Below are 14,064 nucleotides of genomic sequence, written 5' to 3'. Positions count from 1 at the left end.
CCTTTACCTTTACCTGTCTGTTTGTGACACTTTTATACTGCCCTTCAGCCCAATCCTCAGGGCTGTTTACAGACCTATAAATCAAATGATATATAAATTAGAATAAAAACAACTTTAACCATTCCAATGCAATACCACCATTATAATTATTTTAAAGTGTCCCAGAGAGGAGTTGGGGAAAATGAGATGCTGGCATAACAAACTGTGCATTAATGCTTCAGCATTTGGGTGGTCTGGGTGGGTGGAGTCACAGAAGCTGGAAAAGTGACAAAAAGAGGGAGGGAGCAAGTTATACTTTTCCCTTCCCTATGAACTATTCCTTAACACCAGGGTTCCTCAGCTACAGCAAGGTTTTACTGGATCACTGGGTGATATACCTTTAAAGCTCATTCAGAGGACATTATTCCCCTCACAGAATTCTGGGAGCTGTAGTTCACCCCTCACAGAGTTTCACTTCTCACTGCAAATTCAGACCTCACCTCAACCAAATCAAACCTCACGCCGTTTACCTTCCCACCGGAGTGGTACCTATTTATCTACTTGCACTTTGATGTGCTTTCGAACTGCTAGGTTGGCAGGAGCAGGGACTGAGCAACGGGAGCTCACCCCCTCACGGGGATGCAAACCGCCAGCCCTTAAAAAACCTCACTGCCCAGAATTCTTTGCAAGGAAAACGTGTTTCGAATGAGTTTTAAAGGTATCATGTGTGCACAGCCAGAGTTCAGGGCTACAAGACTAGAAAGATAAAAATTAGCAAAAAGCTAAGGCAGGCCATGGAAGGACGATTTCTGCAGAAAAGGGAACAAATGATGGCAATTCTTCTTGACAAAGGGGGGAGGGTTGTCCTTGTGTTTCAATACTAATTGGGTAGTCACACAGGAACACAGGGCTGTCACTAGCCGATTCATTAGTGATAGATACGTCTTCACTGAATTAAGCAGAAAGGAGGATTTGAATTTAGTGATTCCAAGAGTTCTCAAGCAAAAGTATAGAGAGTTGGGACATTCTGTTTCCATTTCAAGAGAGGTTCTCACTCTAAGGGATCTACAAAACGCATCCTGCCCTAATTTTTTTAGTCATTGCCAGCTAACATTTCCAGGGGAAACTGAGACTTTGACTCAAACAGATAATGTGAGGACCTAAAACAGAGGCAGGAACGTACTCTTTTCTTATTTGTGGGATTCCATGACTTGTTTCTCACCGGCAACTGAGTGTGTGACTGCCAGATCCTTTCTTGGCTACATGCCATCACCTGCGCTTTGCCAGAGTTGAGCCTAGGACAATATTGTATGGCCCAGCTCAGTCTATTAAAATATTAAGATGGATGAGACTGCAGTTGTGCTGATTTCTCTTGCTAAGGAACCAATTCCCAGGTGGTAAGCTGCAAATTCAGACCTCACCTCAACCAAATCAAAACTCACAAACTGATGCTAGGTAGTCCCTACAGATATCAGGCCCATATAGAGAGATGTTTCCCCTCGTAAAGGTAAAGGGACCCCTGACCATTAGGTCCAGTCGTGACTGACTCTGGGGCTGCGGCGCTCATCTCACTTTATTGGCCGAGGGAGCCGGCGTACAGCTTCCGGGTCATGTGGCCAGCATGACTGAGCCGCTTCTGGCAAACCAGAGCAGCGCACGGAAACGCCATTTACCTTCCCGCCGGAGTGGTACCTATTTATCTACTTGCACTTTGATGTGCTTTTGAACTGCTAGGTTGGCAGGAGCAGGGACCGAGCAACAGGAGCTCACCCCGTCGCGGGGATTCAAACCGCCAACCTTCCGATTGGCAAGCCCATGGCTCAGTGGTTTAACCCACAGTGCCACCCACATCCCTTGTTCCCCCTCTTACATAATCCTAAACCAGGGTCATCCAATGATGCTGAATATTGGAAGATTCAGAACAGGCAAAATAAAACACTTCTTCACAAGTTGTGTAGTGAAAATACGGTAAATGGAATTTCCTTCCACAGTATGTAGTGATGGTTGGCAATTTGGATGGCCTTAAAAGGAGATTAGACAAATTCATGGAGGATAGAGGCTTTCAGTGACTACTGGCCACTGTTGTACCGCCAGTATTGTCAGTGCTATGCCTCTGAGACATGTGAGTGGGGAATATGCAGTTGCATACATCTCAAAGTCCTCTGGCAGGCCAGTGTGAGAACAGTATTCTGGTTAAGGTGGTCTCTGATCCAGCAGGGCTGTTACGCTCTAGGGTGCATCATCTTTGGACAGCAGTCAATGAAATTTGACTTGCATATAGTAAACCAGCACCTCAGGGAAAGATGTATGCTAAACCTCTCTCTCTGATGGGAGTGTTTTTGCCTGTTTAAATGTGCAAAGTGTTCAGATACCTGGACTGGTTGTTGTTGTTATTATTATTATTATTATTATTATTATTATTATTATTATTATACTTCTCTGAACTGGATTCTCGTCTTATAAGCACATTCGTAAAGAGCTCACAGCCGCCCAATGCAGGCCTTAATCATCCATTACCACACTATATGAATCATTTTCTAGTGTAGTCTTGTAAAAACCAGTTACGTTGGGTTGTGTACGCGCCTCATGCCATCCCTTCACCAATAAGATTTGTCATTCTCCCATCAGCCCATTTTCTCTCTTATAAATTTGTTAGAGGAACACTTTTACAGCCTCAGTTTTATGAAGCATGCCATAAATATTTCACTAGGTGATTGCCAGTGTGAAAGTAGGTTTGTTACCAGATAAAATGCCACAGGAATATTTAGAATGGAAATGCCACTCTTCTGTTTTACATTTATTGAACAACATTGACCTGTGTCCTGGGCCTCATTTTTTCCTTCCAGTATGATGGGAATAAGAGGCATAAATTTTCAGGGGAATAAGTCGTTTCCAAGGTATGGAAAAGATCAACCAACTACAATGCCACATCTGATGTATTTTTAGCAGCTGAAGAACTCATTCAGTTTATTTTAGATAAACCAAGCCTTAATGCTTGATATGTTCCGCAATGACTGATATAGCACAGTTAAATCTTGGCATTTGGTAATACAGCAGTAGGCATAAATGTTCCCTTGTAGGACAATTTTATTTCCTGAAGTGTGCATAAAACAAATAGGAAGGCTTTTCACCATCCTTTAGATTACATTTCTTGCCATTGACAATATAAAGGAATGGCTGTTTTAACAGGCCTCTGCTTGTAAAAAACACTTTACTAATCAGTTATTAGGATCAAACAAGCCTGTTTCAAGAATTCTTGGTCCCCTTTAAGGAGGGCTATTGAGACCCCAAATCCTACCAGGATTTTCCTGTATCCTCTTTCTTTTTCTGAATTAAAAGGTGGATGTGGATAGCAGATCTCGCAGGACCCCAAGAACAGATGATGCCAATATTTTATCTAGCCCATTTTTCTTTTCCCCAGACAAGGGTTGAATAGGGCATGCCTTGTATCCAGTTGAAAAATGTTGGTACAAACAGGGCATCTTTGCATTCCTTATTTGATAATTTGCCTGTTGTGTGATGGTTTTGGTGGCTTCCTTACATCATGCCATAAATCTTGTTCAATAACAGGAGGTGTGGCTACAGCAAAGCAAAGCAGGACCCTGAAGAAGAAAAGATGCATTTTCATAATGGTCACAGTGAGTAAAGTTCAGATAATATGCTAGAGAACTGCATGGCTTTCCAGTATTTTTGTCTTGATATGGTATAATACATAGCATTATAGTTCTATACTGTTTAGGGGCAGGCAGAACCAATGGGCTCACCTTCTCTGACTTTTGGTAGAAAGTGGAATGGGTTTATTCCACTTTGCCAAGACGGCAAAATAGGTAGAACATGAGACTCTTAATATCAGGGTTGTGGGTTCGATTCCCACATTGGGCAAAAAGATCCCTGTATTGCAGAGGGGTTGGACTAGATGACCCTTGTGAACCCTTCCAGCTCTACAATTCCATGATTCTGCAATTCATTCCAGTTTGGTAAAGAGAAGATGACAGAATCTTACCCCAGTCCTACGGAGTGTGCGTCTAGCACAGGCGAGAGGGCTGCATTAGCTTCACACGCTTCAAGGCAAGAGTTCAGGGAATAAAACTACACATCTGCATTGTAGGCCTCCTTTTATTTCCAAAGCAGCACTGCTGTTCCAGAAACGCTTCATGCCAAAGCTGTGGATTTAGCTCCAAGTGGAATTCTGCCCCAGCAAATGGGCTAAATATCCTAAATAATTCAATTAATATTTTTACAGTGTTGCAGATATACTGGGAACAGCAGGCATGACCCTCAAGTTTATTTAAAACAAAAACAAAAAAAATGGCTAAAATAATTTGATATTGAAAGTGTTTCCTATTAGAAAGCTCCCAGGTGAGAGCTGGGAGGTAGTGTGAGATTTTCGAGAGAGGCCTCTGTGTTTTCTTTGTTCTTTCTCTGTTCTTGTTTTCATTTCAATTAGTTTCTTTAATCTTACTGTATTATGAAAAAGATTTGATAAATTCTTTTCTTTTCTTTTCTTTTCTTTTCTAAGTATTTCCTATTAGATGGAAATGGTTAGAGATTAAAGAGCAGCTCCAGGATCTGATTAAAAAGCAGTTCCAGAGTCTCTTGTTTTGTGTCTTGAGGCCCCAAGCCAGCCCCCCATGAAATAACTACACATGGACACAGAATTAAGGTTGATGGGTAACATTAAGGCCACAACTTTATTGATTGCAAATTAAATGTGAGTGGTATTGGCATAGACATTGGCTGAAGACTATAACGGACTACTGCCCCAGTTGACAGAGCCTATGTGGCTAAACCCATTGGGACAGCAACATCAGGGTTTTGCCCGACAGAAGCTTACCGCGAGGTTCCCGTGATCCCGGCATGGCCCTAGCCCATCAAGCAGACTTTGGACGAGATCCGGGACCCCCAGATTACTTTAATGGAATACCTTTTGATCATTGAGGGTTGATGGCCACACCTCCCCTCCACACAAAAAATTAAGCCAATGCCTAACCACCAAACCTGGAAAGTTGTGACGATTGCTAAGGGGGTAGGCAAAAAACCAAGTGGCCAGTGTCCATTTGCCAAATGGATAAAAATTCCTACCCAGCCCCTGTCCTAAGACAGGCGACTCACACATAGTGCAAAGCAAGCAACACTAAGGGCAGGAGGGCGGGTGTTCAGCAGTGCCAATCAAGTGCCTAGGGCACTCTTGCGCTGATGCTTATAATACCTTAACCCCACCCCCACCCCTTTATTGATTGGCTGTGACCCATGATGCCTGTTTGGAGAAATGAAACTTAGACCTAGAAATGAAACCTACCGTAGATCCCGGCGTATAAGACGACTTTTTAACCCCGGAAAAGAGGTTAAAAGTCGGGGGTCGTCTGGGTGTCTTAGACGACCCCCCCCCCCAATTGTTAGCTGCATTTTGAGGGTTCGTCTTATAGGCCCAGTCGCCTAATATGCTGGGCAGCTCCGTGCCAGGAGAAAACCATCCTGCTGCTGCTTCCGAAGCAGCGTGGGGGGCGGGCTCCGCAGCGGGCGGCTTTCTCCTGGCGCGGAGCGGAGCGGAGCCGCTGCAGTGGGGGGCGGGCTCCACTCCGTGCTGCCCATACTCGGCGTATAAGACGACCCCCGACTTTTAACCTCTTTTCCGGGGTTAAAAAGTTGTCTTATACGCCAGAATCTACGGTAGGTTTCATTTCTAGGTCTAAGTTTCATTTCTCTAAACAGGCATCACGGGTCACAGCCAATCAATAAAGGGGTGGGGGTGGGGTTAAGGAATTATATAAGCATCAGCGCAAGAGTGCCCTAGGCACTTGATTGGTGCTGCTGAACACATGCCCTACCGCCCTTAGTGTCAGTTCTCAGCCTTGCTTTGCACTATGTGTGAGTCGCCTGTCTTAGGACAGGGGCTGGGTAGGAATTTATATCCATTTGGCCAATTGGCCTTGGCCACTTGGTTTTTTGCCTACCCCCTTAGCAATCGTCACAACGTTCCAGGTTTGGCGGTTAGGTATGGTACTTCGTCAGGGGTGTGTCCAGGGGCCCAGTTGCAAGAAGAACCGCCTTCCGAGGACGATCCCATTTCTAGCAGTGCTGTACTTACCAAACAAACAAACAAACAAACAAATAATAGGAGGCCTGCACTGCAGGTGTGATGTACCTTGAAGCATGTGAAGCAGGGATCTTATAACTATCCAAAATCTAGAGGAGTCATATTTTCTGCAACATTTTTTCAATAATACCACCTTTGTGACTTTGAACTTTATATTTAATTTTAAATCCGGTGGGGTTTGATAGCTAGGACTGCAACTTAGATCGTGACATCTTAATGGGATAATCGTATGAATTTAAGTTGAACTATCCGTTAAGACTGTGTGAATCCGTATAGGGATAAAAACAGTATTTCTGAAGCAAGAAGCATATTTACTTTGTTGCTGTTGTTTATAATGCATACATATATCACAGCAGACCTCATCTTAGAGAAAGGGAGCAATGTCTCTTTTAAAATGGCGCTTGCCACCTGCAATTTTTATGAACATTGGTATTAAAAATACAACCCCTTTGTTAAAATTATATACCCTACCCGATTAATCGTGGTTCCCTTCGGTCTATTAAAAGTTTTTTTAATAAATTAATCAAAGTGAGTAATAGATTAAATATTGCAGCCCTGGTGTGCACCAAATGTTTCTTAAGTAGCTCATAATGGTATCTTTGTGACAAAGATATGCTCACATATTCCGTTTTGTAATTAGTAAAATACATTTCCCTTTGCCCTAGTGTTCCAGCTTGTTCAATTTTCAGTTCTTCTGCTTGCCAGTTCTTTTAACATATTAAACCCTTAATTTTATGCACAGTTAAATTACCAGGAGTGCGGACTTATATCGACCCACACACCTACGAAGACCCAAATCAAGCTGTCCATGAGTTTGCTAAGGAAATAGAAGCCTCATGTATATCAATTGAAAGAGTTATTGGAGCCGGTAAGATTACCAATATCACCATTTACCCTTCACTCACACTATTGCTGTAACACCAGGATTCCGTTTTTGCATTGCACGACCAGGCAGTGACCACCCCAGCCCCTAGGCACCACCAGAAAGGAATAATGACTGGTGACATCTTATGGAATTAAAATTTGGCCACAACTTTATTAAACTTCCAAATGTGGGAAGACCTTCGCTTAGGCCTTGGGCATGTACCCCTCCCAGTCCTCCATCTGGGAGGAATTGGGGCACATCAGGGTAAATGGGATATGGGAGTGTTCTGCAAGACGTAAGTGTAGCAGGCAGCCCAGCCCATATCCCCGCACGAAGGGTCGTTCACTGACACCCTTTCAGTGTATGGCCAGTGACACCCATATATATAACCCCTTTAAGAGGGAGAACCTGGAATTGCCGCCACTGGGGGGGGGTGAGTCGCCACTTCATGCCCTCCCCCCTATAGTAGGGTTACCAGATGTCCCCGTTTCCCAGGGACAGTCCCTGGATTTGCGAATAAGTCCCCAGACAAATTCCATCCCTGGAATGTCCGCGGATTTCATCTAATGTCCCCGGGATACGCAGCAGCGGCAGTCTCAGCAGCCCAGAGCAGTTGGCTCTGGCTGGCTTCAGGAGCTGCTCGGAAGTTCCCATATGATGGTTGTGCAGGGGCTCTAAGATGCAGGTTCCGGGCTGCCTCCACCTTCCCTGACCCCAGCAACTAAGCTGTGGAGGGAGGCTTCACGCTGCCTATCAGAGCTTGCGTGCAAGCAGGAGGGGGCAGGGATCTCTCAGTTAGGCAACGGGAAGCCTTGCTTCCCAGCTGAGGGAACCCCGCCCCCTCCTGCTTGCATGCAAGTAAGAATGGGATTGGGGCTGCTCCAATGGGAAGGGAGGCATCGCTCTGCCTGAGAGATCCCTGCCCCCTCCTGCTTGCACGGAAGTAGGAGTTGGGATGGAGCTGCTCCTCAACGTGTAGCATTTACAGTGGTGCCTCGCAAGACGAAAAGAATCCGTTGCGGTTTTTTCGTCTTGCGAAGCAAGCCCATTAGCGGATTAGCGCTATTAGCGGCTTAGCGGATCAGCTGATAAGCGGCTTAGCGGATCAGCTGATAAGCGGCTTAGCGGATCAGCTGTTAAGCGGCTTAGCAGTTTAGCGTATCAGCTGATAACCGGCTTAGTGGCTTAGAAAAAGGGGGGAGGAAAAAACCCCCGCAGGAACTCGCAAGACATTTTCGTCTTGCGAAGCAAGCCCATAGGAAATTCGTTTTGCGAAGCACCTCCAAAACGGAAAACCCTTTCGTCTAGCGGGTTTTCCGTCTTGCGAGGCATTCGTCTTGCGGGGCACCACTGTATTTTATTTTATTTTATTTATTTATTTAAAGAGTCCCCAGATTCATTGAAAAGAATCTGGTGACCGTACCCTATAGGCAAGAAAAGACTAAAGGATTCCACCCAAGGCCCTAAAATGCCAAAGTTGTGACAAATTGCTATGGGGAAGGCAAAAACCTGCCAATGCAGGAAAATTTCTTCCCGGTCCTTCAACAGAAACCAGTGAAAGACCGTAGCAGCACCCGCTAAACAGGAAGAAAAAAGGTTAACCTGAAACATTAAACAAAGGGAGGGTTGGGTGGGTGAAGCTCCTGAGTTGACTGCCTGGCTGCTGCTGGCTCCTCCCTCTATTCATGGGACTGGCCCCAACCCCCAGCAGTGTAAGTTGACTAACTGAGGCTGAGAGGCAGGCCAGCCCATACAACCGGTAAGTTCCCTGGGGTCCAAAGTGCCACGCGCGATCCCGCAAAGGGCACCCACAGTGTAAACTGTGAGTGCTCGTTATTATTTTCAATGCACATGTGCTTTGATTTAAAACGATGCAAAAGGTAACCTTGATGCAGCCATGTGTGCACATTATGACTCCTTTTTTGCTTTTAATAAATATGGGTATATTATAGCATGCATTGATAAGCTGTAAGGAGGAAAATCAGGATAAACCGCCCACATGCGGCAGCTTGGGCAAAGTCCGGTAATAAGAAAAGCAAGCAAACAGGCACACAGTGGGTCACTAATGCATTGGCTCTGCTACAGGAACAAGAGCAGGGAATGTGGAATCTCAAAATCTTGAGGGTGGCCCAGATGGAGAAAATGCCTTATGCATATCCCTATGCATTCCAGTGGACTTGCGCAGGAAAACTGACCACCAGATGATGCCTATTTATACTGCTCTTGGGGTGTATGGGTTGTTAGGGGAGGGGTAGTACCTCTGGTGGGGAGGGGACATATCATACTCCTTCTGGGGTAGTTTGTCCACCTTCGGTCCCCTCAGCTCTCACCAGTGGCTCTTTAAAAGTTGTCAGCATGCAATGGTGGCCACACCCCAGGAACGTCTTCAACTGACTGGCTAAACCAGGTGAGGGCAACCGATGGGTTTCAAACCCTCAGTGAGTTAAGGCAAAGCAGGCTGTGGCAGATTGAGCAGTAGTGGGCCCAGTAGTCAAGAAGGCAGTTTCTGCACATGCTGTAGTGAGAATCACATTTCTATCTTGGTAACTAGAAGGAAAAGTGAGTAGGTTAGAGGCAGGGAGGAGAGTTTGGTGGCAGGCAAAATGGGAACGTGATAAGAGGGGGATACTCCCATTGGGTCAGTTTGAAATCTCATCTGAAGAAGAATGCCTAAGTGAGATAGGGATTGCCAACTTTCAAAGCTTGCATTTCCAAGCATGGAAGTTGTCAGGATGCTATCAGTGGCTCCCTGCTAGTTGCCCAGGATAGTATAAAGACAAGGAAAAGCTTCTTACCATCCTTTTTTTATTTCAATCCTTACAGAGAGAGGCTATAGAACCCAGCCTCTTGGATAATGGTGTCGTCCCGAGTGAATCTCCACCCTCTGTCTCTCCCACTTCCCCATTCGTCATCATCATCACCTCCTCCATGGGTGCTGCTACATGCCCTCTGTCTTTGAGTCCTTTGCTCTCCTACTTTTAAGGCATGCCAGGTTCTGGGAGATGGAGGGTCTGGGATGCTTTCTAATGATGTTTCAGCCAGCTGTTCGGGCTCTCCCTGCTATAAATCTATATTGTTTTCCTCTTCCTCCTCTCTGGAAGGGTCAGGCTGTGGAGGCGGTCTCCACCATTTCTCCTCTGCCCAGTTCCTGACAGAAGTATGAGTTTCACTGGCATCCCTATAAAAATGCAGCCTGAAAGTTTAGGCTCAAGTAATTGAGATGTATGTAGCTGAGAAGAAGAATGATCTCCATCACATGCATTGGGAACAGTGGATTCAAACAATTGGTCATACTGGGTTAACCAACCTCTTCATTGGTTATGCGTTGTGTGATCCTTACACAAGAATGGTCAGACAATAACCGGGAATGCTAACTTGGGGTTTGTTTTGTTCGCAGGTGAATTTGGCGAAGTATGTAGTGGGCGATTGAAACCACCCGGAAAACGTGAGTTACCAGTAGCCATTAAAACCTTGAAAGTGGGCTACACGGAGAAGCAGAGGCGAGATTTCCTGGGAGAAGCCAGCATCATGGGGCAATTTGACCATCCCAACATAATTCACCTAGAAGGTGTCGTCACAAAGAGTATGTACCTGCTGCCAATGAGTTATAATTTGCTTATAAATGTCTTCTTGGCTTATGAAATGCCATTCAAGCCACTATCTTGGTGGCCTCAATGTGCCTACCTGTGGCATCTGTTGGGGACGCCGCCAGAGCTTGACAACCATTGTCAGGAGTGCTCTGATGGTGTTTCCTGCTTGGCAGGGGGTTGGACTCGATGGCCCTTCTGGTCTCTTCCAACTCTATGATTCTATGATTCTATGAAACCATTTGCATGGTCCCCTTGAGCACTTTTCTGAACCCCATTAATGCCAGTGCATATCTGTGAGACAAAAACTAACCAAACAAGGCTGGAACGCATCCAGACACAATTCATTCTTTGTCCTTCTCTTCTCCTGCTCTGGCAGAGGTCATGATCCAGAGGTGGAGATTTTGCATGTGGTTCCTTTTTCCAAAGAGCACCCCCGTCCCTTAACAACTAAAAGTAACGTAGGAAGCTATATGAAACAGGGTGCCACCCAAAATGGCCATGCGTTGTTGGTTCTCTCATCTTTACCACAATGCACAATCTCTCCAGTGTTTTGATACTATTATACCTTGCCCCTGATAACAGCAAGCAATGATGTGCAATGGTGGTGTCGGGTGGGCGCATAGCTGTCAAGGCACGAGTTTAATTGTACGAAACATTACCAGGGGCTGCGCACAGTGCTGTTGCTTTCAGCATCAGGCTGTGTGTTCCGTGCAACATGCCATTTCGCCATCATGTGTCCCATTTTATAACACAGCCTTGTCGATTCCGCCACCAGACCTTCATGAGGATGCCAAGGTCGCTGGTTCAGAAAGCCTGCCACTTGCTTTTAATTTTTCTCGTTGAAGCGCCTACTCATTTGTGTCCTTAGTTTTATGTTCCGTAATGCGATGCTAATTTATTCAGCAATTACTCTCAACCTGCAGCACACAGATAATGAAGCATAAGGTCAAAGAAATATGATTTCCTTGTGATTGAAACAGAGGTAGGGAGCCAGAAGCAGCACTCCTAGGGGGTGGTGTCATGATGAGGTGGCATCCTTTTCATAATGCTGCCTTTAAGGGCCCAAGATAAGGGAGCTGCGCTGTACGACTCGCCTGTGATCTGCTATTAAAACCAGGCGCATCATAAATGCCACTGCAGTCTGCAGAGATTTTATGATAAATGAGGAGAAGGCAGAGCCCTTCCCTTAAATTGCTCATTTGTGATGCCTGAGCACATCAACTTGAAGCAAACCCGTTCCGGTGCAAGGAAGCGCCATGGACTAACATTTCCCCACACTTGCTTATAAAACTACCTTTCCAGGATGGGAAATGTGGGCAACAGTCATAGGCGCCGACTCCATGGGGCCTGAGGGGGCCCGAGCCCCCTCAAAAATCCATTTGGGGGGGCTCTGCCCCCCCAATAATTTAAGAAAATTATTAGTTATATTATGCTTTGTAAAATCACAAAATTATGTTGGTATTTTTTATTTTCCTTGTTTGACGATAGTTACCTTTTAAAATGCATTCAGTAATGAGTTAAAACAAAGCCACTCCCGATCTAGAGAGGGGGTGGGGTTGCGGGCTCTCGACCCATCAACAATCTCGCGGGGCTGGCGTCAGCCCCGCGAGAAGCGTGGATTCCCCCTAGCTCATTAATATTCACCGCCCACGGCGGCAGCCAATCGGCTGCCGCAAAGGGCGGCCCCTCACAGGTTCACTTAAGGTCGGGGCAGCCCGGGGCTCGCCCCTTTCGTTCCCCCAGCAGCAGCGGTTTGGAGGTCTTGCCCCCCCCCCCAATATTTTTTATAAGTCGGTATGGGCCCCCGCCCCCCCAATATTTTTTATAAGTCGGCACCCCTGGCAACAGTGATTGGCTTTAGCTTCTTGGGGATAAGATCTCCACTTAAAAGGCTTGTTGGGAAATTGGAATCACAAAGAATACAGTCAAACCTCGGTTCCCAAACCGCCCCAAACCTGGAAGCAAGTGTGCCAGTTTTCGAACGTTTTTCAGAAGCCAAACGTCCAACACAGCTTCCAATTGAGTGCAGGACATTAACTTATGGTCTCTGTGTGTGGTTTGGGAGCTGCCTGGTCAGGGGAAAAAATAATGCTGTCCAGGGTTGTAAAGACTGCGGAGAGAATAATTGGGTGCCCTCTTCCCACCTTGGATCAAATCTATGCTTCCAGGTGCCATAAGAAAGCTGCAGAGATAGTGCAGGATAGTGCACACCCCAGAAATGATTTCTTTCAGCTTCTGCCTTCTGGAAGAAGGTACAGGGTTATAAAGACTAGGACTAGCTGCCTGAGAAACAGTTTCTACCCAAATGCGATTTTGGTTTTAAACGCATTGTAATGAGTCTGTGTGGGAGTATATTGTATTTAAAAATGGGGTATCAAAGTTTTTAGGGGGCTAACCAGGTTGGGATAGCTGGGATAGCAGGGTTGTTGGGTTTTGAATGTCTTATGTAGATTTTTCAATTTCGTTGTTCTCTATGGGACAATGACAATAAAGATTATTGCATCATGTTGTATCGTATCGTAAGCTGAATGCGCTTCCGGAATGGATTATGTTTGACAATAGAGGTTTGACTATAGAAACTATACCTGTCCTCCATGTTCAGGGAGGTCCAAAGCGTAGGTATTGCCACACTACAATCATCATCATCATCATCATCTGGCTGGGTTTTCCCAGCTACTACAGCCCAGTTCCTACATGATACGGACAGACCTACTGATGAGTTGATGCCCACCTTGGACCCTCACCGACAGAACATAGTGACCAATTCAGTTTATAAAGGGCGAGGCAATTCTTTTATTCATAAGAAACAATCCCCTTGTGTCCTTAGGCAGCCACTCTCTCATCCCAGCTTTTTCTCCAGGGTAACTGTGGGAATAAAATAGGGGAGGAGAGATGTTTGGCTCCTTGAAAAAAGGACAGGATACGAATGTTCATTTAAAACCTTTTGAAAAGAATCAGCAATTACTTTTCGTCTGCACTTTTGTCTGCTAGGTAATGAAAATTGATTTAAGCAGAAAGCTGTATGTGTTCTACCAGCATTTCATTGAATTTATAAGGTCAGGAGCAAGTCACGCTCATTATTGCTGTGTCACTCGAGCATTTACGTATAAAAACGGAGTGTAGGCTATATATAATTACCTTTAAAACAACTCGGACAAGAAATTAGTCTAATGGGGTTGGGAAAACATTGCTACTGTTGTCAACAATCAGGTAATAAAAATCTTTATTGTGTGTTACCGTGATTGAGCATCTTAACTTTTTTTATACTTGAGGTGATTCACGCAAATGTATTCATATATTTGCTAGCGATACATATATTCAGCATTACAGAAGGGAATTTGCAAACATCCCGTCCCAGGGTGGGGGGATTAGCCGGGTTCCTAATGTGCAATGCTAGTGTACAACCAGATGCAAATATGTACCAGTACTGAGGTGTTGATCTGGGCCTCCCTGAATTTTTGGACATAACTGTATATGAAGACATGCACCCCCGTTCACCATGCATAGCACACAAGGAGGGCTGTGTACAGACT

At 45.3% G+C, this 14,064-nt stretch overlaps 1 protein-coding gene across 7 annotated transcripts in view; it reads left to right on the top strand.

Moving 5' to 3' along the window:
- EPHA5 (EPH receptor A5) overlaps positions 1–14,064 on the top strand; it is a 258,320-nt gene that overhangs the window by 209,821 nt on the left and 34,435 nt on the right. For all 7 annotated transcript variants that reach the window (XM_079949369.1, XM_079949368.1, XM_079949366.1 and 4 more), the window contains 3 exons: positions 3,550–3,617; positions 6,819–6,944; positions 10,339–10,524. In XM_079949369.1, the coding sequence (XP_079805495.1) occupies positions 3,550–3,617; positions 6,819–6,944; positions 10,339–10,524 (380 nt within the window). The remainder of the gene's footprint in view (positions 1–3,549; positions 3,618–6,818; positions 6,945–10,338; positions 10,525–14,064) is intronic.

Source organism: Podarcis cretensis, assembly GCF_951804945.1.
Source record: "Podarcis cretensis genome assembly, chromosome: 13".
NCBI lineage: Eukaryota > Metazoa > Chordata > Lepidosauria > Squamata > Lacertidae > Podarcis > Podarcis cretensis.
Note: the sequence above shows the minus strand (reverse complement) of the source record. Positions and strands in the feature narration are given on the sequence as shown.